This window comes from Erithacus rubecula, assembly GCF_903797595.1.
Source record: "Erithacus rubecula genome assembly, chromosome: 3".
NCBI classification, from domain to species: domain Eukaryota; kingdom Metazoa; phylum Chordata; class Aves; order Passeriformes; family Muscicapidae; genus Erithacus; species Erithacus rubecula.
In genome coordinates this window covers 66,175,683-66,203,413 of record NC_136689.1, presented here as the reverse complement: position 1 = coordinate 66,203,413, position 27,731 = coordinate 66,175,683, and the positions used below count along the sequence as shown (strand labels likewise).

The window sequence follows — 27,731 nt, the reverse complement described above, 5'->3', positions numbered from 1 at the left end:
ATTAAACCACATACACCCAGACCCAAGATCAACAGTTAGGCAGAGGTTTCATGTGGATACACACCATGTCTACAGTATGAGCAACATATGGAGCACAGAAATTGCTATTACTCAGCATGTTTCAAAAAGAGGATTTGACATGTCTGGGAAAATGTACTCAAAACAAGACAAAAAAAAAAAAAAAGGCACTGTTTGAAGCTGCAGAGGTGCACTGATGGTAAGTTATATTTTTATTTTATTTCATTAAAATATATTTTAAAAACATACTGTGTAAAAGAATTATGATTCTCAATAATTTATTATTTACATTAACAAATTCTGTTTGACTGTTTTTCTATAGACAGAAATGAAAAGTCTGCAGAAGGGGGTTGTATTAGCTTCATCAGGACCAAGCAAGCCTCTTTTCCAAGAAACATGTCCATAATTGCATTTCTTTCCATTTCAGTCCCTTCAAATTTATATTAGCAAAAAGCTCAATGAACAGACACGTTGGTGAATACTGAGCACTCACAGTGAGAGCCAGGAACTTGGAGCACTCTGCAAGGGAGAGACCCCAGGAGACTTTCACATTGCACTACTCAATAGTCAAGAGGCCCAATCCCACTCTTGCTCCCACTGTCCTATCTCTGCTGAAATCCATGGCATTACACAACAAGGAGGCCTGCACCTAACCCCTGCAGGCAGGTCTCAGAAAGCAGGACAAACTCCTTGAGACAGGGTGGCAGTGGACAGACTGCTTTTTCCTACCACTGTAGGCACACTGCAGCTTACCATTCTTTTTCAGTCCAAACACAACATAAATCTCAGTGTCTTCCTTCCCATTCTCTGGAAAGAAATATGCATAGGGAATTATCTCTCTGATGTAAACATCTGTAAGCACCATTCACATCTGCTGGTCCAAATGAAAAGAAAAAATATTATCAAAGTGCCTGCTGTAGCCTTGGCCCTTCTTAGCGGAGCAGCTCAGCTTTCCCATCAGCTTTCCAGACTTCTGAAACCATCCAAACATCATCCAAACAGTTCATTGCAATGCCACTTGCTGTCTGCTTTACTATTCCAGCAAAGAGCAGTTGGCCTTTCAGTGATTATACAAAAGCCCATGATTGAAAGAAGTGAAGCTGACAGCTGGTGTGTTCTGTTTCCTGGAGGCACTCAGTGGTATTTCTGACATCTCGTGTAAGGCACCACTCACCCAGCAGCTGAGCAAAAAGCCACCCACGAGACCTCCATTAAGCAACTGCAGAGGGAACTGACAAAGTTCAGCTGCTTTGCTTGTCTTCTTGCTTACAAAGCATAAAAAGTGTGGTCACGCCATCCGAGGAAGTTTCTGGTGGTATCCTAAAAGGGGAACTCAGCTTGCACCACAAGGAGCACGGGTGACTTGTGGCTGCTACAGCACAAGTTTCTGACAGCTGCATTGGGGTGGCAATTCCCACAGACATAGCAGAGATTTCATTGATCCCCAGGAAGGCTCTGCTGCCCTGCTTTCACAGAAAGTGAGTTTGTTGTCAGCAGCAAAGCAGATATCTCCTTGTAAGATGTCTCCATAAAACACATCAGAGGACCACACCTATAAAACCAGCTTTGTGGTGCTCTTGCTGCAGCTTCCCTGCTGTTATTCACAGAGATGCAATGCCAGAGATAGCAGAACCTATGGATGAAGAGGTTGGCTGGATGCTGGCTGGCTGAACCCCTAAGCAGCCTCAGTCCAGAATGTCAGTCTCAAATGGGACCAGGTGGTAGTATGTCAAATTGGTGACATAAGCTGTTGGATCATCACTGTCTTCCAGCTCTGAGGTAAAGTCACTAACACTTTCAAACCTAAGGAGAGATGAAAAAAAAAAACAAACACCAAAAAGCATTAAGTAATTTAGAAAACCAAAGGAATTTGAAAAAAAAAATACAGTTGAAGTCCACATCCTTCTATTTTGTTCCCACAGCATGTGTGAGCAACACAAAACACCTCAATTCCCACATAAAAGTGAAACAGAAACTGCCTTTGTTTCCCATCTGAATTTGAGCTCAGCCTTTTTCACAGGCACTTTCTCTGGATTTGGCTTTTCTAAGAAGAGGCCAAGTGTCTAACATAGGTAGGAAAAAACTATTACAGTGTCCTTCCTCCAGAGTCTAGCTGTCCTTCCCATGGTACAAGATTTAGATTTTGACAATCAAAGGATCTCCAAATATAAAAAGTTTTGGTATTTTCCTCCCCACTTCTCAACACCTGTTTCATAACCTGAACTTTTGCAAGAATTACCTACTGTCTCATACCTACTCTCAACCAGAAGCATCATGTTAAAACCTACACTTCTCTCAGTTACACACATTCCCATTCCAAGAAGGCTTGAATTTCTGTGGTAAGAAACATTATCTTCTTCCTAGATAGCCCAGCAGTTAAAGGCATTCCCTGCAGGCCAAGGACTAAATTTCACCTCAGTTCTAAAAGGGACTTGATGAACAGTAAAATTTATTTTTCTCAAACTGTCTCTCTCTAATATTTTGAAAGAAATTTCATACATTATGACAGAGTGAAAAATAAAAGGAAGCAGAAACTGAAAAATTGCACAAGATGGAAAAAGAAATTCTAACCTAGCTCTCCCTTTTAGCATGTCCCTAACACCTTTATCAGCCTAGCTGGCCCACTGCAGTTCTCTGAATGGCAGATAAACAGATGATTAAAATAATTAATATTTAAAACTGCATCTCATCTACACATGAACTGGTTAGACTCTTTAGATAAGTGAAACAACTGCAGACATCCCTCTAACCTTACTCTAGAGGGTGACCTGAGAGTTAAATATTTCAGAGGACCTGAAGAAGGGTGATAGGGGAAACAAACAGATAAGTCCCCCACTCCCATCTCTTTTGAAAACTTTATTTAGAAGTATCATGGATTATTGGATAGCCTAGTCTATACATCCTGCAACATACAGCCAAAGTTCTGTCTTTTCCATACTTCTTCCTGGTCCTTCTAATCTCTTTTTTTTTTTTTTAACTATGAGAGCCAAAATAGAGGACTTTTTTTTAGCAGAAACTCATGGATTTTCTCCCACAGTGCTGTTGCTTTGCTCTTCACTTTAAATGAAACAGCAATGAGACTGAACTTGGAATGTTTATTGCCCTCATTCCTCCAGTCCCTCCAGGCTGTTTACTTGCCTGTGTGTGTGGGAACGTGCACAGAAGGGAGCTGACTTGGTATCTTGCAAACCCTTCACAAATCACATTGTGCTGTCTTATGGACTGCAAGTGATCCAGAAATAACAGATTATGAAATACCAGTGGGGCAGATAGAATGAAGAAACCAGAAAAGGAGTCAAGAAGGCTGTTCAGATTCTGCTGTCTTTCTCTTGTCAGCATAAAGATACATGATTACATCTGAAAGGTCCCACAGATTTTGTGGCTCCCCAGCCTCATTGATAGGTTACTACAAGCAGAATCTGAGGTGCAAAGCGGTGGAAGACAGATGCTGTGGTTAAGAAGAAAGCTTTTCTTGCCACCAAAAAGGAAGTGTGTGCACAGCAGTCTGCAAGGGACTGCTCTAGAGTGCTCACACAAACCCAAACTCAGTAAGCCAGGACTGTTCACCACAGTCAGCATCTGGGTATCAACAGCCAAAACGCTTTTGTGCTGTTACCAACAGGTCTTTCTCTCAAAAGACATTCTGCAACTCTACTATGGACTTTCAGATTCCTAAATGTCCAAACTACTGCCCTTAATTTTTTTCCCCAAAGTACCCTGACAGACACACTATCTTTTGCAAGAGCCTACTTCTTGAGTTGTAAGACAAAATTCTTTATCATTTTAACCTCTGTTAATGCATTAGATTTGCTACTCAAATTTGCCAGGAAGAAGAGGGAACATCACAGAAGCTTATGGTTTGGACAGGCTTGCTAGGTAAAAAAACTGGTGGCAGGGCTCAAAGAGTGAAGAATGAAGTTAAATCTATTTGGTAGCCTTTCACAAGTAGTGTCTTCCTGGGCTCAGTTTGGGGCCAGTCCTGTTGAATATCTTTATTGATTGTCTGAATGTGGGGATCAAGTGCACCCTCTGTCAGTTTGCAGATGAAACCAAGATAAGTGGGAATACCTATGTGCTGGAGGGTAGGAAGGCTTTACCAAAGGGATCTGGACAGGTTGGATTGATCAGCTGAAGCCAATTGTATGAGCTTCAACAAGACCAAGTGCCAGGTCCTGCACTTGCATCACAACAGGTGACCCCATGCAGAGCTACAGGCTTGGGGCAGAGTGGCTGTAAAACTTCCTGGCAATAAAGGACCTGGAGGTGCTGGTCAACAGTGAGGAGCCAGCGTGTGCCCAGATGACCAAGAAGGCCAATGGATCCTGACCTGGATCAGAAATAGTGACCAGCAGGACCAGGGCAGGGATTGTCTCCCTGTATTTTGCAATGGTGAGGCCACACTTCAAATCCTGTGTCCAGTTCTGGTCCCCTCACTACAAGAAGGATATTGAGGAGAGGAGGCTGTAGCTGGTGGGGGGTGGTCTCTTTTCCCAGGTAACCAGTGACAGGACAAGAAGTAAGGGCCTCAAGTTCTACTGGGAAAAGTTTAGATTAGATATTAGGAAAAATTTCTTGACTGAAAGGGTTATCAAGCATTGGAACAAGTTACACAGGAAGTGGTTGAGTCACCACCACTGGAAGTATTTAAAAGATGTGCGTATCATAGAATCATATCATATCATAGGAAGGGACCTTAAAGATCATCTAGTTCCAAGCCCCTCTGCCATTGGCAGGGATGCCTTCCAGTTTACTCAGAGCCCCATCCAGCCTGGTTCTGAATGCCTCCAGGGATGGGGAATCCATAACATGGGGAAGATTCCAGTATCTCACAACCCTTATCTAAAGATTTCCTTCCTAACAGCTAATCCAAACCTACTCTCCTTCAGCTTAAGGCCACCCCTCTTATCCTATCACATGCTACCATGAACATTTCCTCTACATCTCCTTCAGATACTAGAATGAATTTGCCAAAAAGGCAGCTTATCCAATGCCACAGACTCTGCTGCTGGCCTAGAAGACAGAAGTGCAAACAGTCTTTGCAGAGAAGGTACCTCTAAACCAAAGCATAAGTTCAAATGCCTTTATTTACCACCTTTTTCTTTAAAAAGCACTTCAGACTATTCTCCAAGAGCCACACACAAAAGGACTGGTTATGCCACATGGATGCTGAGCACACTGGCTTCACCACAGTTTGCAACAGTGTGGTGTACTGCCAACCAGAATCAGAGAGAAAATGAAGGAAGCAGAACAGACCTACTTCAGGACAACAGAGGAAGCAACTGAAACTTGGAAAAATGCTGTGGATTCTTTTGCAACAAGTATGAGACTTTTCAGCTGGTGGATCACTGGGCAGGTAGCACTGCAGGCCACACAGCTAACCAGTATGGAGAATAAGCATTTCCTGCTGAAGCTTCAAGAACTTCTTGCCAAAAAATACAGGTTTGATCTGAAAAATGTCTCATTCAAGTCCATCAGCAGCCAAAACTCAGAACCCATATAAAGTTTAATGCAGCTGAAAGGAAAAAATTCCCATCTGAGGGTAACAAGTCAACAAGGAATTAGCACTGATTTCAGGGTAGAGCATACCATAAATCCAATTTTACTGAGACCGAAAGGGAACAGCATAGAATTTGAAAGATTTTAAAGTTTCCTTTCTGGGCTAATAACATACTTTTAAACCAACAGTACAGAAAATCTCTGCTTTTGAAAAATGTTCAATTTTTACAAAACAGCTGTGCTACACTGGTTCCATTATCTCCTGGCTATTATGTCTTGGCTATAAAATACAGCTGCAGGATGGGAAAATTTAGGGCACCGTATAAAACACACATTCGAAATTTATTAACTTCTTGACTTCTGACTTCACATCCTTTGGAAAGTTTAAGTCAGGCTGCACAAAGTCAGGCTGTTACCCTGGATTCATTTCTTCCACCACAGTTTATGGGAAACTATGCCTACCATTCAGTTTTTATCACATTAGTACTTTCTGACCTTAACAGTCTCTGACTTCAATGGGATGGCAGTTAGATGATTGTAGTTTCTGATTCCAGGCTGCTAAGTTTTGGTTGGGATGGAGGACATTTTTAAAATCAATACTAGCTATAAATATATTTTCAACAATTAAAAAAAATCAAAGTAAGGCAGGAAAAGTCTTTCTTTGGTAATTTTCTCCTATAATATGCCATTCTCAGTACAAAGAGTGATATACTGTGATCTATAGCAATTTTAATTTCCAGGTATTTGCCTTGCAGAATTACCTCTAGTGTGCCATTTCAGCCTCATTATTACAAGCTTATAAGCTTAAATGCTGTTATCAAGGTCAAGGTTCAAAACACTAAGTGATAAGTTAATAAAAAGACTTCAAGAAATTACCCTGGAACCAGACATACTCTCCAGCCCCTGACAAAATGTTGCTAAGCTCTAAACCTTGTTACAGACTGACATTTCAGATATGACAAGACAGATCACTGCATTCATAGATAAAAGCTCCATAAGTGTTTCAGCATTCTCTCCTTCATTCAACTGGTCTAATGAAAAAATAGGTCAACATTTCTCATCAAAAATATTTAAATGGTTCACCTGGTATGACAGAAATCTGTAGGAGCATATTTCCATCAATATCCATCTGTGAATTTCTGAAGTCACTGATTTAAGACCTACATGAATCAAGGAATCACAGAATGGTTGGGGTTGAAATGGACTTTTGGAGATCATTCACTCCAAACTGCTGACAAGGCAGGGTCACCCAGAGCAGGTGACACAGGAAGATATCTGGGTGGGTTTGGAATGCTTCCAGAGGGGGAGATTCACTGATTTCCCAATGCCCTGCTTCCCTCAACATAAAGAAATTCTTCCTCATGTTGAGATGGAACTCCTTGTGCTTTAGTTTATGGCCACAGAAACCCTCCTGGTTACAGGTTTCTGACCCCAGAATACCTACGTGCATTAGGAAGCACAACTTTCCAATGAAAGCAGACTAGCTTGCTTTTTCCCTAAGGATATACACTTGCTACACCAAGTGCCAGCTGAACAATTGGCTTTTGTTCAATTACTTTCAGGGATGTGCTCCCTTCTCAGGAGTGTTTTGCTTCCAGAACATTGTACTACCCTTTGTAGCAGGATATACCATTTGTTAGGCTGTTTGAGTTTCCAGGTTTGGGCTCAAGCCAGCACTCATCACAGTCATGAGAAAAAGAAATAGTTCTGTTCTCCCTTTGCAGCACCCCTACAGCAACTTCAGTTCTTTTTTCATACACAGAGGATTGATCACTTTGGGGTTAATCATTCTCCCATTTTAGCCACTTTTACAGGAAATTGCTGTGAAGTGTTAGCAATCAGGCCCAGTAACCTCTAACCAGTCAGGGTGACAGCTGTACCAGTGTTGCTCTTAGACAGAAAATAACATTTTGCTAGGGGGTGGGAAAGCTAGAGAGAAAGTGACAGCATTGCTTTTCCTCAAACTCCACTTACAAATGTTCTGCAGAATCTACATCCAGGTGCTTCTCTTTCCCATTAGGTATACTGTGGTCAATGACTATGGTTTCAGTGTTGGCTAAACAGAATCCATTTGATCGCATGATTTCTGTTGGGAGAAGAAAGAGAACAATATTAAAAAAAAAAAAAAAATCAGTAAAACAACTGTGTATCATATGTAATTGATATGGTTATGAACTGAGATGTGTATATGACATTGAAAACCTACACAGGAAATCAGGAAAGAAGAGTTGGTTTCACAGCTTCTTACATTTGCAAGCTGACAGCTCTCAAGCAATTTTATTCACCTAACCAATTCATAACAGAGATCATCTGAAGCAAATATCACTACCAAATCATAATTGTGGGTTTTTTTGAGAGTCCTAGGCTTAAGCAAAAATAAAAATATATGAAAAGGGAAATGAAAAGTGACCTTACAGGTTAATTCAACCACCAACTCGAAGTTGTGTAAAGAAGCACCCTGTTTTACACTGCCCTTGATACTGCTTATTTGTTTCTGACTGTGTTAGAAGCCTCCAATACAGAATATCAAAACTTACACCTAATTCCACTGACTTACTACCATGGGGAGAATTGATGACTAAAGAAGACTATTTGATGTGAATGAGAAGTTAATCCACATCTGCGCTCAATGGAAAGTCAAACTGGGCAAGTCACAAGGATTTCTTTCAGTCACACAATTTTAGATGAAGCCAGGACCAGCACAAAATTTAAAGAAATAAATATTTTCAAAATAAATAATTTTGAAAATTATTTAAAAAAATAATTAGCACTGACTTTAGGATAACACTTGGTCTGCCTCAAGACACTATGACCCTGTGTTACAGACTTGCATTATGACCACAACAAAAAGAAAAAACCTAGTCTGTGGCAGAAAATATGGTTGGCAGAAAACAAATTTCAGCTATATGTACAGTTCAGGCAATGAACAGGAGATGAGACAGGAGGGAGGAGGTAATTTTTTTTAACATTTCATGCTCTTTCATTAAGTTAAAGCCAAAACTCACTTCCATATTTTTCTTGAGAGTAATTTTGACTTTCATTCCATATTTTACTGCAACTCACTTCAGCAGAATACATTTGGGGGTTGTGAAAACACTGAACCCCAGCAGAATCACACTTCACGTGACTCATCCCGAGCCAGCATGGTATGATTGTAAAATAAGATTTACACCATAAATTCAAATTCAGCTCTCATCCTAGAGGGAGACCCCTTCTCTCTTCTCCATCACCTATCACTCTGAGCAGGACCATGTGGGGGACAGTTTGTTTTTTCAGAGAACACAAACCATTTTTGCCTGCTTTTCCAAGACTGAGCAAGGTAGAAAGCTGCACTATGACTAACAGGAATGTCAGTATTTTCCTAGTGTCCTTGACTTGACCGAAGAGTTACAGCATTTCACTGCTGCATGAACTGCTTTACCCATTATCATTTACTGCCATCTACTGACAGCATTGCCAGACACAGAACATTTCCATTGTGCAACATCCAGATGAGGCAAATATCAATTAACATCAGATTTCCACCTATGTTCTTAGCATTAATGGCAGCAATCATTTGAATTATAAAATTAATTACAAGATCCTTTTGGATAGCTGCATAGGTAGGAGAATCTTCCTCCATTTAATTAGATTTGACTCATCACTACCAACAATAATTTAGAAATAAAACATAATATTATCCAGCTGAGATAGTTTTGTTAGTACCAAAGAAAATTGATACCAGTTCCTTGCCAGACACTATAAACCTTGGAAGACTATGTAGTATTTTGCTTCAATTAATTGCAAGTAAGCTCTTCTGGTGACACAAAACCAGGAGTTTCCTGGTTCCTGAGGTTCAAAGTGTTTCAGTATAGAAATACAAAACCAGTCACACCAGAAGCTTACAGACCTTTTCACAAGGGTCAGTAGCAGATGAAGAGGGGAAAGGCTAAAAGAATAGGTAAGGATAGGCTCTCCACTTTACCCACTAGCAATCTGTGGTTTAGGAGTTTGCTATGTCTCCACCTGTGGCAGGTTTCAATGTACTTTTCCTCCACTTCCTTGTCTAATTCCCTTTTGAAGCCGCTTCTGCTTTCAGTCTCACCATATCCTATGACAGTGAGTTCCACTCCTTAATCATGCTTTGTATGGAAACAAAACAATATTATAACCTTCCTTTTGTTTGTTTAAAGCCTGTTGTCTGCCAATGATATAAGATAACCAATAGATCTTGTTTCACAAGAAGTACAGGGTAATTGACCTCCTTCTATTCACAGCTTTATCAACTTCCATCATACCAGTCTGTCATCTCACAGGTGAAGTGTCCTTCTTTAATTATACCCTTTTTCAGAGAAACTGTTCAACAACTTGAATCCTAACCCTTTATTTGTATAATTTACATTCTATTATATCCTGTGATGAAGAAACCAAAATCTCATATTGTATTCAAGATGGGGTTATGCTCCTCTTCTTTGTTTCCCAATAAGATCTAATATTCTCACTGCTAACATTGCCCATTGTTTGGCACTAAACTTAAATTTTCACAGAACTGTATCAATAGCCTCAAAATCTCCTTTCTAAGTGGTAACAGCACTATTATATGTGATGGTATGCAGTAAGGACTGCATTTTCCTCACATTCACTGCTTTGTATTTGTCAGCCTCCCATTTCACCTGCCACTTTATTGCCTGAATGCATGTTGCACAGTATATCAAGGAAAATTATATGTTCTATATCACAGTACACCATTGGGAACTACATTTTGAATTGTTGATAGCGAAATAATAATGGAAACAGTAAATGAAGCAATTTTCATTCTTCAATTCTTGTGTCAACCACAGGAAGATAACAACTCTTACCTGATATTTTAACTGGACTTTGAAAACTTGGCTGAATTTTATGGACATTGTCATTTTTTAGAACTTGGTCCAACGGAGATCTCTCAAAGAACGTGAGGACAACTTCAGACCTTGAATACTTAAAAAGAGAGAAATAAAAACAGGTATCAGTTTTTAACCAGTAGTTTGCTTTGTCTCTCTTCTCCATTTCCACCCCTTCATAGAATGACAGAAAGACTTATTACAAGTGACAGCTTGGAGGCATTATTACACCGCTCTGGCACTCAGCATTTCTCCAAGTTACTCAATAAATTGCTGCTTCTCTCAGAATTTGGCAAAGCCCATCACATTCTAATCTGCATAAGAGTGCATGTCACCATGAAGGAGGAGTCAAGCTGGGCTGAATTGGAACTTGGCTTACCTTCCAGGGCATGTTTATAATAGTCTTCAGAAGCTTTTCCACTTCATTAAGTCTGGCTTCTATATCATGGGCTTCTTTTATTGTGATGAGCCCTAGAAACAAAGTACACAGATCATAAGCATAAACAAAAGCACGCTTATGCACACTTTAGCAGCCAGAAGCAGCCCCTCAGGAAGATGTGGAACAACCTCAAACATGCCTTCCAGAAATGTCTTTTAAACCAACTGATGACAAAGTGTGCACCCCAAACTGTGGTGGGTGTAGTTTACAAGCAGAGTTGCAAGCCTGACACAAACTCAGCTGTTTATGACCATATCTAGGAATTGCAAGACAAGCAGAAGTAGAACCACCTACTCCCTTCACCCACAGTTTCACTACACAGCATTCCCAGCAGTGATAATTGAACAGCCCACTTTCTGCTTCCAAGAACCATTATTCATCCTTTTAAATCTTTTTTTTTTCTGAAAATAAAAAGCAAAAGAAAACCCAAGATAACCAAAAGACACATCCTACAGATAAGAGAGGGAAAAAATAAACACAAGCTAAACAAAATGCTTTGAGAGCAGTTTTGTATTTCTCTGACTGTAAGCCTCAGTGAATGGTCCAAAGAAAATTTGTCAGTATCATGTTTTTCAAGTGCAAGATAACTGTTAGGATTTTTTTTCATCTATTCAGCCACTGAATTATCACAGTGCTGCAGAAGGGATTAAGACAAAAATTTTACTGCCCAATTGCAGAATGATACATTACAATGTAATACAGAATTACTTGGTATAGTGATCTTAAACACTAATACTGTATTTTGTAGGTATAACCTGCAGGACAACCCTTCCTCTAGCAGACTGAAGGAAATACAGCACAAGTTTGATGCATGTAAAGGGCATATGAGGAGAAGAAAACTCCAAAATCTCACATCCCTCTAGTGGGGCCTTTTATTGCTGATATTTGCAACCTACTTTTTCTAATGAAACCATCATTTAACTTCTACATTTGTGCATCTTTTCCAAGGAGCAGGATACACCCATGAAAATTAAATATCTCAGAGAAATTGTTAAGTATAACAAGCCACAACAAACAAACAACCAAACAAAAAGCTGGAACAGGAAAAGACACAATAAATCAAAACTATCAAAATTAAGAATCTGCAAAGCAGTCTGTGACAAAGCACTTCAATATACTACAATTGTGTTAAAACAAGTGTATCTCCATCTTCCTATTCGTAAGAGCCATCAAACCTGCAGAGTGTGGGAATAGCATCCACAAACAGCTTCAGTCTGCACCAGTCCTTGTTTGCTACCAAGATACAATCCCACAGAAACCTTCCAGACAAAAGTGTGACTTGGAAGCTGTCAGCCCTCCTCCAGTTACAGCTCCAAATAAAACAGAGATTGTCTCCAAAGCAACTGGGTTTACCAGACAGTTGTCCCACAAAAGTCCCCTGCTTGAATAAGCCTTTCTCTTGCTCAAGAATAATTAATTTTGCCTGTTTTTTCAGCATGGCTATCACCTCACCTCAGTACAACTCTCCTGACAGCAGAGCAATGCTGACAGCAGGCATAGAAGGGAGGTGGTGTGTGTCTTGCTTTGGCTAGTGTACACTCCAGTCAGGTAGCTTGGCTTGGAAATTCTCTGAAAGGCTGTAAATGTGAATAAACTCATGTTCATGGGTCCACAGACTGCATACTACTGGGCTGTGCTTGGCATTACAGACCTGACTTGCAGACCAGCACCATTCATCATCCTAACTATGGGGTGCAGGCTTGGGTGGATCTGGTTCGCTCCTCCACAAATATGTTCCCATCCCACACTTGGATCAAGTTTAGGTTTTTCAATGAAAGGGGTTTCATCTTCCCTAAAAGAAAGAGAAAGCTGCCAATGGCCCCACAGCTCAGACACCCATCCATGATGTTAGAAACACGCTGCTGGCCCTGCTGCAGCTCACATCAGAGAAAACAGAGCCAGCCACCCTGGTGCCAGCTGCCATGGGGTGCCTCCACTTCTCCTGCTGCTCTTGGTCCACTCAGCATAAACTCAGAGCAGAAACTGCCCAGCTGTGGTTCCCATTTCATTGCCCATCCACCAGGGACTCAGCATTCAACTGTTCCCTCTCAAAACTGCCCTCGATCTCAGACCCCTTCCCAGAATAAGCATGCACTGTTAGAACTAGTATTTTATCAGGAAGAGGGATACTTTCAAACAAATGAAGATATTCAGACTGGGAGGAGGAGAAAAAACCCCCAAAAAACAACAAAACCACCTCAGCAACAACCCTGAGCATTCATCCCATGAGGAAAACCAGCCAAGTGGTGAGGATTTCTCTCATTAGTAATCAGGGAAAGCATCTGCAGCCCCACACAGCCTTTTTATGCTTCACCAAGAAGTCAGACAAGGCTGTCAGCCTGTTGCACTGTCACAGATCGCCCTGTGGGAGGTTTTACAGCTTCTTGCATGCACAAGGAATTTCCAGCCCTGGTATATTATCTCCTTCCACCTCTTGGAAAAACACCAGCCATGCAAAGCCACACTCCAACTTGGAAACTGGCACGGAAGACTTGTAACATCTGGCACCATAAAAACTGCTTCTTACTGAAGCTTTCAGCAATATCAAGACCAAAAAGCAGACAGCGTAGGAAGGAGAGTGATACATCTGCCTGGACAGCTTCCTATATATGAGCTTAATGATAGCAGATGCACAGCTTTGGCATAAGGCTGCTGACCTTAAATGAATTTCCCATACAGGGAGTTCAATTTGGCCAGGCCAAAGCCTTTCTTTTCATACATCTGCAACCAAAACAAACAAAAACTGCTTACTTGACTAGCCTTATATACATACATTTAAACCTGTAATTTCTTCTGCATTTGTCATAAAGTTTGTAAGGCCCTCATTTATCTTAATTCTACAAGTCTCTGTTTCTAAAAGTTAACAGATGCTCTTGTGGTTTTCAGTTAGTCATAGACCATGATCCCACAACCTGAGAGGCTGCTCCCAACCCCACAGCCATGCTAACCAGAGTGAGGCACTGCTGCCCAAGCACCCAGGAAGAGAGGAGGTCCTGGTCCTTCCTTTGCAACCCTTTCAGCACTCTCTAACAGCACTTATGTGCATGAGGAATCTGGGATTTCACAGGATAAAGTGTCTGGTGCCAACACTGGCTTAAGGTGCTCCCACCCTCCCCTGCACCTCATTTCCTCTCCCACACCACAATACAGAGCTGCTTCTACTTTGCCAGCACAATTAGATGAGCAGCAGGCAATACCTCAAACCACTCCTGTTTAAGGTTTTACCTCAGGAAACCCCAGACTCCACAGAAGAAGCAAGAGACTGCAGGTGAGGATGCCCTATCCAAGCTCCTTTTTTCACCCAGGTACTATAATAAGTTTGAGCAGGAATCAGAATTTGTGTAAAGAAGGGTCACAGAACCACACCCAAGTATCCAGGCCTATTCTTCACTTTGTGGGAGTTTCTCCTTTGCCTGTATTCTTTCTTCTATTTGGAAGATTTGTCAAGGCAGAAAGAAGGAGGGGAAAAAAAAAAAAAGAAAAAAAAAAAGAAAGAAAGAAAAAAAAAAAAAAGCCAGAGACTGATGTAGAGTCTTCAGACTCTGGAGCCTGAACAAACAGACACACAGACATGCCAGCTGACACTGCAGACAGAGCCCAGCACCCCCATCATTCATTAACCCTGACACAAATGCACCAAAATGTGGATGCATCTGCAGTGTGGGACCCCCTGGCCACATATGAAGCTTCCATACAGCAGATACAACATGTCCCAAGGCTGTTGTTTGTACCCATGGGCCATAAATACATGTCTAGCCTATGTTTCCATCAGGGGCTTTTACTACCCAAGAGCCTTTACTCTGTTTGCTATGAAATAAAAAGATACCAGTAAAGCAATCAGTATCCTGAACCAGTTGTGCTTTCTTCACTTGCTCAGTCATGCAACAGAGCTGAACTCAGAGCTGGGCAATGTGCTAGTGAGGTCATGGTGAAAGGCTGTTCCCATGCCTTTTTCTCAGCTCTGGCCCTTGTCTGGACTGCTAATGGAAAACATGCACAAACTCCTCCCAGGAAAACTTTGCTCCCTGTCTTGTTACCTCTACTGCAATTGGACAATTAGCTATTATTTCAAATTATTTAAATGCTATAAACACCTATGTTTATAGGGTTTGAGGTAAACTGTAGTCCCACTGGCTCCTTCGGTTTTTTTTTTGTTTGTTTGGGGTTTTTTTTTGGGTTTTTTTTTTTTTTTTTGTTTTGTTTTCTGGGTTTGTTGTTTGTTGGGTTTTTTTGGTTTTTTTTGCCACAAACCCTGCTGCCGAATACCACGAACTTCTAAGACTCCTTCACCCTGCACACAGGGGAGCCAACAGGCTGGGTTATGGGAGGGATGACACTGCCTAACCTAGCGTGGCACTCATCTGTGCCTGGGAGACTGCTTTTTTAAATTGCATATTCAGTGACCTCATTCAATCCTTTTTGACATTTTCTCTGCCCCTTCCCAGACCAAGAGCCTCAGGCAGAGTCCTTAAGACTGAAAAGGATTTGCTTTCAGTTTGAGACCAAGTGTAGACAGCAACTCTGTGCAGAGCAATGTGTCTGGAAAAGTATGGCACAAACAGCAGCAGAAGCCTGCAGCTTTCTTCCTGCCCTGGGTCCCTGGTGCTGGGGCAGCTTCAGGAGCTGGGAGAGCAGGCCAGCAGCTGTGTACCTGGCAGGCTGGCTCACAGCGTGGGAGAGGGGCCCAGAGCTGCACACAGGCAGGAAACGAGCTCAGCAGCAGAGGAGAATGAACTCAGAGCCAGCTCCTGCTGTAAACACACAAGCCTTGGTAGGGCTGTCCTGTTACTGCTATGTGAGCCACCAAATCTGCAAGCAATGACATTCTGAAAACCACAGATAATGCACTAATGTTCCTACCACAGGAAGCAGGACAGGAGTTGCAGCATGTGTTTCATGGCTCATAATGAAATCACAGAGCAGTCCTGACAGTCAGCATACACAATGAGCATTGTCTCAAAAATTCTCTAGTGCCTTCCAAGGAAGAGTAAGTTCACGTCCAAGTCAAGTATCTATCTGTAATGTCACATCAGAGATGACACACAGAAATCTGCTTTTCTGGAGATGTGTTGCTATGTACAAGTCACTATGTACGTGATACCAAACAGTGGGCAAAGCCCATCTCTCCAGTCTAAAGGATTACACTTCATGTCTGTGGTCAGGACAGGAGCAAAGACTGTCCAACAGATACCCTATTTTCCCAGAATCAGTTCTATACATACAGGAAGCTGAGCCAGAGCAGAAGTCAAGGTGTACTTTCTGAAGATACATGCAAGATGGAATGCCAGTAGTCCTAAATGCTGTGTGTTCCAGTATGCACATGAGGATTAAAGTTACATTGAGCCCCTCTCATCTAATGCTCTCTCCATTCCCTATAGGAAGACTGGACAGTAGGTATCAAAGAGGAAAAAAGGAGTAACAAATAAATCCAGAGAGAAATCCCAATGTGCTCTGCTAATCTACACTGCAAGAAAGATTTGAGGCTTATAGATTTAAATAATGAATCCATCCTTCTCTCTTTGCACAAGACCCCAGGCAGCAGTTAAGGATTTCAAATCTTTAGGGAAGACATACAAGTTGCTTTACATGGGAGACTGCTACTTTGCTATCTCTCCTGACCAGACTTCAATGGGAGATGAGCCCCTTTTCCCCAGTTACAGTATTCATTACCACTACAGTGCTAAAACTTTTTTATCCTTTTCCCTCATTCCTCCTGTCCCTCAGATACGTTCTGAGCCTTGTGCACATACACAATCCAAGATTTAGATGGAGCAATAGAAGGAAAGTCCAAGTCATTAGAGAATAATGTTAAATAAAAGAATCTCATTTGATCCATCTAAAGAAGGGGCAGGTCCAAAGTCAGATCAGGCTGCTAGGGACCATATCTAGTTGACCTCTAAACAGATCCACAGACAGATATTCACAGAAACATGCAAGCTACTCAGCTGGCACATGGATCAGGACTTAAAGATGAAAACTTAGACAACTCAGCCCCATTTTTCCTGCTGTTTTACTCCTTTGCACTTCTTCCTACTTCCTCCCTCTGCTGAACAGGGCCTTTTCAATACCATTTCAGCTGACATTTTCCCCTGCTTCGTGGCCACCATACCTTGTTCCTCCAAGCAGCTGCCCAGGTAGGATCCCCCCTCACTGCAACATGTGTTCCCTCAACCTTGCCACCTAGGAACTATGGCATTAGCCACCTCAAACTGGATTCTGAAAAGCCCAAACCAGCTCCCCTTAACAGCTGCCTTCTCCCTGGTGAAGAAGAGGAGGATAAAAGATTGCTAGAAGGGCAAGGAAATACTCAGGGGTATGTAAAGGCAGGAAATGAAAAAACCCCAGCAGATGGGAAAGCTTGTTTCACACGACTTTTCTTCAATAACTGCAGAAATAACACCACAGGGATCTCTTAAGTCCAAGGACTTGATAAGATCCAGAGAAGGGCAGATAATTACAGGCAATCAGGGATGTCAGATCTTCAATTACTAGAGACCAGGACTGTCATTTTTCTGTTCTCTGCCTATTATTTATGCTGGCCTCTGCAGCATCTGGTTCTCATCACCAGGGACAGGATCCTAAACCTGGTTACAGCACTGGTCTGACCTAAGTCTGGCAACTCTAACAACTCCTCTTTGATGCCCCTTGCCTAATTCTACAACCCCTCTCTCTTGGGGCAGACACACTTGCCCCTTCCCCTTGTGGGGAAGCTCATCCATCTCATGTGACAGGAGTCACTACAGCCTTTACAAAGGATTTGTTATTGATGCAATATCCCTGACAAGATCCCTCTTGCAGGCATTACTGAGGGAGCAACTAAAAGGACACAGAAGAACTGAAAAGTGGTGGGTGTAGGGAGGTGGACTTTTGACATTTATCACATTGTGCTACCCTTCTTAAACTTGATGATGAGGACCAACATTTTTTAAAGAGGTATCAGTACACAAAATGCATGTGAGTCACCCCGTATTTTCAGAAATTCCACTAGGTAGTACTAAACATACTGAAGATACTGAGATAAATCTGTTTAATGCAGAAAGAGAGAGAGCTTTCACACCTTTCTTTTTTGCAGCTCATATGAAGCAGATGCAGGATGGGGATAAGTCCTGTCCCGATAACTGCCTGACTGAAATCCCCCAGAGAAAAATGGCCATGACCTTAGGACCCTGGCACACTCAAATAGCCATGAAAAAAAAAGGAGGCAAGCTAAAAGCTGAGAAACCCAGACCCTCAAAGTGATGAGTTTTTCTGTATTATTAGTTATGGGATCTCCCAGGATCTCTGGAATTGAGAAGGCATGTTTTGGTGGCAGAACACAGCAGACAGGCTTTCCCTGCAAAGCTCCCTGTCTTCATGAGTCACAAGAAAGAAAAAGATGTCAAAGAATCATGAGATAGGAGTGAACAAAGCAGTCAAAACCTGATGAAAAATGCAAACTCCTACAACAATTTCTAATGCTGATTTCTTATCAGGTGAGCTGTCATGAAAAACACACCTCATTTCTATTCCTTTCCACCACAAAAATTCCCTGACACATTGCCTTGGTTCACCACAAAAATGCAATTTGTGTCTAGCTTTATAACAACACAATCAGCTTCATTAATCACCATCATTACAAATGAACCATGAAATTCAGCTGATAAAAAAAAACAAACCCAGAAGCCACAAACTTAAATTTTGGTTATACAGTTCTGCTAGAGCCTGATAACCAAGAGCTGCATCTTTTGTCTGCCAGACAGAAGCTCTGAGCAAGCTCCACTAATGAACTGTTGACAATGTCAACAATGAAAAGAGCACAATAGATGCAGTGTATTTATCTGCATTGTCACAGCACCAAGAAACAGCTGCTGTCTGTGGAAACCACTATGCTGCTTCTGCAGAGCTCCCTCTTCTCATAAATCACACTCCCAGATGGTCTTGTAAACAACAACAACAACGCTATAATGCAGCATATAGAAAACTAAGTTCTGAACACAGCATTTGCAAGCAAACAATGTTTCTGGGCTGGCCCTTTGGGAACTGCCTTCTGTGTTGTGCACATCCTTCCAATGGCAGCCACTCGGACATGGAAAAGAGCTGATCACCTGCTTCCTGCAGGAGGATGGCACCCCAGAGGCAGGCACAAGGCTTGGAGCTCAGCCTGCTCAGGTCTGCTGCAGGTCAAGAGACTGTTTCAAAGCTATGAGGCAAAATGAAGGTGCAAGGTTTCTATAGCAAATCCCCATCACTACTAGAAAACTTCTATGGAAGGACAGAGGTTGAGCACCTGCAAGGTGGAAGGGAATAGAGGAGCTCTGCAGAGCCATAAATAACCATGGATGGCAGCACACCAGTCAGGGAATCCTGGAGGCAAAGAAAAGGAACAGAAAGCAGCTCAGGGAAAGTAACTTGGAGAAGCAGAGAGGAAATAACAGCAAGAAGAGCAAGGGGAAAAAAGACCACGACAAAGTGGAATGAGTCAGAGGAGGCACAGAAAGGAGGAAAATGAGAACTTTGGGAAGAGAGGACCATTTAGTAATAAAATAAATCTCTCAGAGTTTCTGATTTGGGAGCTCAGAGTATCAGAGCAGTACCAGGAACTACAGGTAGGTACAACATGAACAGTTACATTGGAAGAGTATCTGAGCCTCTGTTCTGATAACAAAGGCAACAAAAAAGTGCAGAGGAGGATTGCCAGAAAACACCCTGCCACTCCAAAGGCAAAACAAATCCCAGTTCTGAAAGATTGCTAATGTGCTTTTTTGGCTCCTTTAAGGGGTTGATTCTGCCCGAACTGAAGTCAGAGGTGAGGGAGTTGTGTGACTGCTGACTGAATCCAAGTTGGCTCAAGTTCTAGGATAAATCTTACATGAAACCTCCTCACAAGCAGTATTTAGAGAAAATAGGAGGGTGGGGGAAGAGTCCTTTCCCAGAATTACACCTCAGTTTTGGTGTCTATTTGATCTGTTGCCACTATTTCCATTTCTATCAATTTTAAGTCAATTTCTAAGTCCATAGCTCTGCCTTTCTCAAGAAAACTGATTAGATTCAAAAGTAGACTTTGCATAGAGAAATAGTTTATTAACATCAGGCTGTGTTCATTTCAGGAGTGAACAAACCTGTGTTTTCCTGTGAACTTCTTTTGAACATTTGCCTAGAGCAAGTGACAGGCAGATTTCAAAGACAAATAAAATACTAGCAAGTCACTGGTAACATCACAGTGAATCATACTTAGTCAGCCTGCAGGTATGCACATATCTAACTTTGTTTACCAGCTTCCTAGTGAGATGTCTTGTGCTGCTGAACGTCCTTTAGCATCATTGCACACTCCAGATGCAGAGAGTGCACTCTGCCACATGTTCTTATTAGTTACCAAAGATAAGATCAAACTGTGGGAATGCCCTACTCCTGCCTGGGACTTTCTCTCATATCACAGAAAGGGTGAGATGAACAGCCACTGCAGACAGCTACATCTCTCATCCTCTCCCCTGCAATCTCAAAGCACTCAGCAGCTCCAACAAAAAAGGAAGGGGAGAGCATTGTGGAAGTCAGTCCAGGAGGATGAGGGGTCAAGAAAGGAATGGAGAGGATGGTTTCCTCATGCTGAGCAAGAAAAGGAGCACACTCCTGCTCAGCATGAACTGTCTGCTGAAACCAGCAATAAAGATAACAACCAACTCTTTCTAAAATTGCTGAGGTTTTTAAAATAATCACAACCTTCGTTTAAAAAGTTAATAACATCAAATAGCTCAAGCTTCCACTCTCAGTCATATCCCTTGAATGTAACACACTGCAGCTTGACTGAGCTGTAGGATAATGCTAGTCCTTTTAATGCTCCTTAGGCAAATCTGTAGGGACTTTGGAGTCCTTCCATGCAATGCAAATTTGGTTTGCAACACTTTATCACTTCATCCAGATAAAAGGCACAGCTGACATTCACCTTCTTTCAGGAAGCCCAAGATAAACATACATGCACACACATACAAATTCACATACATATGCGAATACATTTGTGTATATATATAAGAATACACACAAATGTATATGACATGCTAACACAGAGAAGAATGGGCTTTTGTCAGGTGTTTTTGTTGGGTTAAGTATATTGAGCTTCACTGTAGACAGCAGGACATCTGCTTTCAAACAGGGCATTAAGAAACCATGCTTACCCCATTAATTTTGTAAAGACTGGACATGCCCCATGCAATCTCTTCTTACATACGAACCTTTGCATCACTGTCACTAAGTTAAATGAGATTTTTATGTTTCAACTTTGTCAAGTTATCAGAGGCTGTGGCCAGCCAATTTAAAATGTTGGTATGATGAAGTGTTCTTTAGGCAGAGAAGCATACTCTGCAAAGTAATTTTCTTTAGAGCAGGAGCAGCATAATTTTGAACAGAGTATTGCTGAAATTGTGACGCATGCTGTAATTGCTTAGAAACTACTCCTGATTTTTTATTCCATCTCTGTTGCAAAGTTAACCCCCACTGCCTCAACAAGCTAAACAGATCATAATCTACTTATATTAGGTTTCGATTTTTCAAATCCTGAATTGATGCTTTGCTCATTCCCCATTCTGCTGAAGTAAGTGTGCATGTTCCTGAGATAAAGGTAAGTCAAGGTTGCTGGCTCTAGGTTTTAGGCAGAGATTGAGCAACACAGGCTGAGGATGGTTAATCTTTCCCAGTTGTTCATGCATGAATGGTCTATCTACCTGGGACTGTCAAGTAAAGCCAGTGCAAGGGACTACAATCCCATCTGGCTCAGACTGCTCAGATAATGCTTCAGAGAGAAGTGAAAAGAGTTCAATACTTTACAAAAGCTCTAGCAGGCCTTGAGACAGGAGAGGAACCAGGAGAGGCACTGAGGAATGAGAATGACTTCAGGAAAAGCAGCAGCTCCCGTGTGTAACCAATGGGAAGGAGTGTCGGGAGGGGCAGGAGGCCAAGGATCGAGTCCATTTGCAGCCAGACACAGCACACACCGCAGTACAGCTGCCAAGCTACTCTTCAGAGCACCATAAAGCCAACAAGAAGGACTACTGGCTCCCTGAGATGTCAATTTTTATTCATAGTATCTCTGGCAGGTGCTGTGCCCTGGAAGCCACAGGCAGGCTCTCTCCAAACCTACCCAGCATCCTCAAAAGCTGTGGTCCAGGTGCCACATACACTTGAAGGCCATGTTACTGAGAATTGACTGCCACTCAGCCCTAGTTAAAATCACACCCGCAGTTCTTTGGGTAGGACACAAGGTGGGCAACAAGCTTTTGCAGCACTTTAGATCCCTGGTCAGCAATAGAAACGCATGAGGCGCTGTTCGTGCCGGCACACACCAGGGCTGAGAGGTGGGGTCTGGCATCCGCAGGAACAGCCCCACTCCCAGCAGGAGGAGACAGCCCCCCTCGGGCATCCATCCCTGCGAGCATCTCCCGAGCATCCCACCGGGGCTGTCCCGGCCCACGCTGCGCCATCCCCGCCGTCTGCAGAGGGCACTCGGGGCCCGCCAGTGGCGCCGCGGCTCCCGGGGCGGCGGGGCCGAGCTGTCACCTCCTGGCAGCGGGGACGGGAAAGCCCAGCGCCAGGGGACAGCGGCGGGGAGAGGGCTGCGGCTCCCGCGGCACAAGGAAGCTTGGGGAGGGAAAGGTTTTCATGTGGGGCACATAAAAACCTAGCCCACCACCGGGGGTTAGGAGCGTGGAAAAAGACCTGTCTCACTATAAACATCCTTGGGGTGGCAACCCGGGAGCGACTGGCAGGGAACAGAGCTCGCTGTCACACAGGCACGGCTCGGGAATGAAGTCCGGTGGGTTGACACCGGTACGAACGGTGGAGACCCGGTTCCGAGAACAGCAAAACGCAGACCCTCTGCAAGGGGGACCACTAGTAAGGTGAGAGGCTAAGTGAGAGCCGGGGAAAACTTTCCCATCCTCTCACAGAGAAAATAATGCACAGAATATCGGCTTTTCCCCGTTCCTGTTCAATCAAATCATTTACTTCGTAACTCAAACAAGTGGGGAGACTAGAAGTGCTAGGCATACATCCATTTTCAGATGACTGGATGCTCCTCACCACTCTACACACCTCAAATACGTCAGAGTAGAACTCGTAACTCTATCTTTAAAATACCCCAAACATTAAACAAACTAAACCCAACCCACAAGACAGCTCGAGTATATCCTGCTTCTGCACAGCAAGGCCTGAGCATGAACAACATCCCCAGAGTTTGGTTAATACACTTCAGAAACTGGAAGAGAACAGACTCCTCTATTAACCGCTGCTGTAATTCCCGTTTCCACAGAAGTTATGCGAGGAATTATGCCAGCTCCCAGAGTTGCTCCGTCCTCTGGCAAGCGCCGCAGCCTTTTTTTTTTTTTTTTTTTTTTGCCTTCTCCTTGAGGCAAACAACATACCAACATGCAGAGATTTTTTCAGCTACACCCTTTTTCCTGCCAAGCACCCCTCATCTCTTCCTCGGGGAGCCCGAAGGCACCGGAGGAGAGTCACAGCGTCAACGGGAATCCCTCTGCTCCCCCAGTCCAGCCTAGCCCGGAGCCGCGCAGCTGGAGACAGCAGCAGCGATACTAGGGTCTCCTTCCTGAGGGAGCCCTCGGTCCCAAAAGCATAGCCAAGAAAAAAAAAGAAAAAAAAAAAAAAAAAAAAAAAAAAAAAAAAAAAAAAAAAAAAAAAAAAAGAAACACAAACCAACATCCCGGGAGGAGTTTCCGACCGCGAAACGCCCCCGCAGTTTTCTGCCCCCCCCCGCCCCGTCCGGTTCTCAGCGGCTGCAGCTCCTCACTTCCATCCGCCCAGAGGGATCGCTCGCCCTCCCGCCCGCCCGTCCGTCCTCCCCGGCCACCGCCACCCCCGAGGGACCCCGAAACCCGCCCGCCCTCCGAGCGGAGAGCGCCAGGGCCGCTGCTCAAACCTTGGAGCAAGGGAGAGCGGGACAGCTCGGGCCGGTCCTCGGGGAAGGAGTCGAGGAGCCGCTTGAAGAGGCGACCGAGGTCGGAGTAGCTGCGGTGCAGGTAGAGGATGTTGCGGTCCGACCACTCGGTGCGGATCTCGTAGAACTCCTCCTCGTCGCCCCGCCGGCTGATGATGAGCCGCCGGATGCCGTTCACCCAGCAGCCCCGCACGTACATGTTCACCAGCGAGGTGCCCTCAAACACGGCCGAAGCCATCCCGCCGCCGCCCGCACATCCCCCCGCCGCCGGCGCAGGGCGAAGCGCACCGCCCCGCACCGCCGTGGCCAACTTAAGACGAGGAGGAGGAGGAAGAGGAGGAGGAGGAGGAAGAGAGAAGGGGGGTGCCACCCGCCGCACGGCCCCCCCGGCCCGGCCCTGCCCGCCGGGGCTGTGTCGCCTCCAGGCGCTGGAGAGAGGCTCGCTAGTGCCTCATAGACGGCGGCCGCAGCGAGGGGACAGCCGGGCACGCTGCCCTGCCCAGAGCAGGAGGGCTCTCACCCGCTCCGGGGGGGGAGCAGGGTGGCTCGGCCCTTCTTCTGGGCTCCGCAGAAGGCAGAGCCCCTCCCGTCCGAAGGCGGGGGACGCCCCGGCCCCGCAGCCAGCGCCCGGCCCCTCCGCCGAACCCTGCGGTCCCCGCGGGGCGGGATCCTCCTCTTCCTTCTCGGGACGTTTTCGTAGACTTCGCAGACATGACGAGGATTTTTTTCCTCCTCCCAGTGACCCGGCCAGCTGAGGGAGGCAGAGGGAGACTGCCGGGCTATCAGCGCACAGGGTGGACCGGCGCTCCCACTGTGCCCTGAGAAACCTGGATAGAGCCCCCGATAACCGAGCCTGCACCTCCAGCGGGAAGGGGGGCCGGCACAGAGAGGAAAAACAGGAGGAAGGAGCACACAGCTGGTGCCTGGACTCCTTCGGCCTTTTAATAATAGCCTGGCGGGACGGCATCCCTGAAGGAGCCTCCAGCAGCACCGCGTACGGGAGGGAGATGGGCAGGTCTGTGCTGCAAATACAGTGCAGACTTCTCATCCTCCCTCCTTTCCACCCCGTGCCGTGCAGTGCCCGAGCGCCCAGAGAAGGGGCACGGGGAGAGCTGCAGCATCAGTATCTGGCAAAACCGGAGCAGCACTGTAGAACAAGGCGGTGTGTGGGAGATGCCTGGATGCCTGCAAATGCCTTGGAGCTGCGGGGTTAACTCGTACACAGTACAGGTGAAGCAAATGACAGCGCAGTGATGTAGGATGCATCATCCAAAAAGAGTTCTGCTAGAAGGCAGTGGCCTCAGGGATGAGGCTTTCTGAGGCAGAGGGGCTCGGCAGAGCAAAGGGAGGCAGTGAGTGACATCCCTGGGTCATGCCATGGCCCCGGGCAGGAGAGACCCTTCCTCTTTGTATAATTTGGGGAGGTCAGGGGTCGTTACACTCACACTATGTATAATAGAATTTAAGCCAGTTTCTGCCAGAGTGACATCTGTGGCTCAGGAGAATTCACACAGTAAAAATTCAGGTGCTGTATAATCTCTCAGTTAAAACAGCAGAAACAACAGGAAAGACCACTGTTTACAAGGATCAGCCAAAAAGCCAGTGTTTGGAGAGCATCACGGCTGGATTAGCTTGGGGTAACACAAAAAGCACGTGGGATGTCACAAAGGTAATTTTTTTTTTTTTTTCTAAAATGCATAATTAAATAACTAAACCATATTATTTCAATAGATAATATTGCAAGTAGCTGCCTACCACCATTCAGGTTCCAAATGCCTCTACATTAAAGCAACTCCAACAACTGCAATGGTGTCTCAATTGTATATTTTCTCTACTTTGCTTCTACATAATAAAACTGGGTTTTAGCTCTCTCTGAAGCACAGTCACAAAAAAGAATGCCAAACAAACAAATGAGGCCTCATCTCTCCAAACAGAAAGGCACGTGACTGCTGCAGCCTTGCTCTACAGCACCTGCAGCCATTTCTTTAGAGAAATCTGTGGTTTTAAGAACAGGTGGGTGATACTCAGGATGACAGAGCAGATCCTATTCCTGCTAAACCAATTTCACAGAGAACAGCACCAGGCCCAGAACTGTGATACACAACCAGAAAAAGCAAACAACCTGCAGGCACTCGCTTCCCATAAAGGGTGTGCAGCCTTTCACAGAGCAAAGCATGTGGCAGAGGATCATCATGGATCACCAAAAAAAGAATTTTCACATCACTGTCTGGCTAGACACGTCCCAAGTATCACAAATTAATTGTTCAGAGAGTTCAGTGTGGCTTCACAGGAAAGGAGTACTGTGAATCTTTGTATTATAGAAAGATCCACACACTGCTCCTTTTGTTCAGGGTAGGCTTTTGTAATCCTTCCTCTTGTTCTAGTACATGGTGGTCTTGACCATTCTTCAATATAAAAAAAAACCCAAGCAAATAAAATGTCTTCTCTTCTGGCACTTGCTGTGCTAACCTGAAATAACCTAAGGAAGTGAAACTTCTAGGAAGAGAACCGCAAGAGTAACCCCTCCTTTTTTAAAGATGTCACCCTTGCACTGCTTCTGTTGAAGCAATGAAAGCATTTGACTTCTGCTCATTCTGACTGATGTTTTCTGCCTTTGCAGTAGAATGATTTTTGCTGCTGTTGGCCTTCCCATCACCTGTGTATCACTCAATAAACCTCTGAGGTTCTCAACACTGAGTAGGAGTTTTGGCTTCAGCTGGACACCTCAAGGTCTTGGCTGGGAGTTCTCAGTTTGGGCTAAAGTTGGCATATGCCATCCTATAGAATTAAGCATTAAGTATTTAGTTCTGTTTTTCTCTTTTAGTCTGACTGGTGCCATGCTTCCAACTTACACAAAAAATATTCAAATCACGGAACCCTCTGTGTGCCTGTCACTGCATGCTCATGGGAAATGAGCCTAAGCTGAAAATTCCATACCTAAAGGGCTGGAAACTGTCATCCTGATGCCAGATGCTGCTGAATTTTCTGAGTATGAAAGGTAGAAGTACTCCTATACCTAATGCTGAACCTTTGGGGTCAGTTTGCTATTCCCCCATGAGCACAATCCTGTTTCAGGAAAACATTAATCCAGTAAAGTCCAGAAGTACAGCATTCCCTTTTTGGAGTGAAAAGTAGAACTGTGCACAGCTTTAATCCTGCCACTGAGCACTTCTGGCACTCATTGCTGGGGGCCAAGTTGGTAGCCCACCACAATCTAACCTCATTCTCAGCTCAGGTGGCAGGACATGCATATGTATATACACACACACACACACACACAAACACACACACATATATATATATATGTCTTCTCTCTCCCTGGGTCAGGAGAGCCCCTATTACAGCAGTGCAATGTTGACCAGACATTAAATATGGGCACAATGGCTATTCATGAAAGTTGGGTTAGTAATAAGTATCTATTACTGTGTGGCTCCAGAAAAGTTTTCCTGGAAAATGCTTACATGTGGAAAAGAAAAGTTTGCTTTAGATTAGCAGTGTGCTGAGGAGGATGGTGGAATTCACAAGTTTATCAGCTTCATAGAATGTAAAATGGATATTCAGGAAGGCCAGATTGTCCCAAAGGACGTAGACATCATCCAGATGAAAGTATCTTTTATTGTTAGCTCTTTTTATTGTCAGAGTACAACTTGTATTTCTTGTGTGCTTTTAAAAATACTGAGGGGCTGGGCCTTTACTTTTGACAAGTTTTTTACATGTATGCAGCACAGGCAGAACCATTGTGCCATGGTGGCTCTTCCAGTAGAAAATGGGGAAAACTGTATTTGACTTTAAAGTAGAAAGATGTGCTTTATTAAATACATTTTTATTCCTTCTTGTGTGACATGCAGTTTTACTATTATCCATATTGAAGTCTGGAGACAAAAGCCATTACTAGCAGTTGTACTTTAGAGAATAAAGATGCCAACAGCCTATGTTTATCCACTGCATTTTTGTGATCTTACTGTCTCACTGAAGTCATAAAATGTTATGAGAATGC

At 43.9% G+C, this 27,731-nt stretch overlaps 1 protein-coding gene across 1 annotated transcript; it reads right to left on the bottom strand.

Moving 5' to 3' along the window:
- Positions 1-207: 207 nt before the first annotated feature.
- On the bottom strand, positions 208-24,265 carry PXDC1 (PX domain containing 1). The gene is made up of 5 exons (XM_079299701.1): positions 23,717-24,265; positions 10,753-10,844; positions 10,353-10,470; positions 7,489-7,600; positions 208-1,821 (listed from the first exon to the last, which is right to left on the bottom strand). The coding sequence occupies exons 1-5, from the start codon at positions 23,970-23,972 to the stop codon at positions 1,704-1,706; spliced, it is 696 nt and encodes a 231-aa protein (XP_079155827.1). The 5' UTR covers positions 23,973-24,265; the 3' UTR covers positions 208-1,703.
- Between the last annotated feature and the right edge of the window lie 3,466 nt (positions 24,266-27,731).

Excerpts from the sequence above, each read along its gene's own strand:
- PXDC1 (XM_079299701.1), bottom strand. The coding sequence starts at position 23,972 with ATGGCTTCGGCCGTGTTTGAGGGCACCTCGCTGGTGAACATGTACGTG. Across the intron at positions 10,845-23,716 it reads CCGCTCTCCCTTGCTCCAAG|GGCTCATCACAATAAAAGAA; the intron begins GTTTGAGCAGCG and ends CTTTGTTTCTAG. Across the intron at positions 7,601-10,352 it reads AAGTCCAGTTAAAATATCAG|AAATCATGCGATCAAATGGA; the intron begins GTAAGAGTTGTT and ends TTCTCCCAACAG.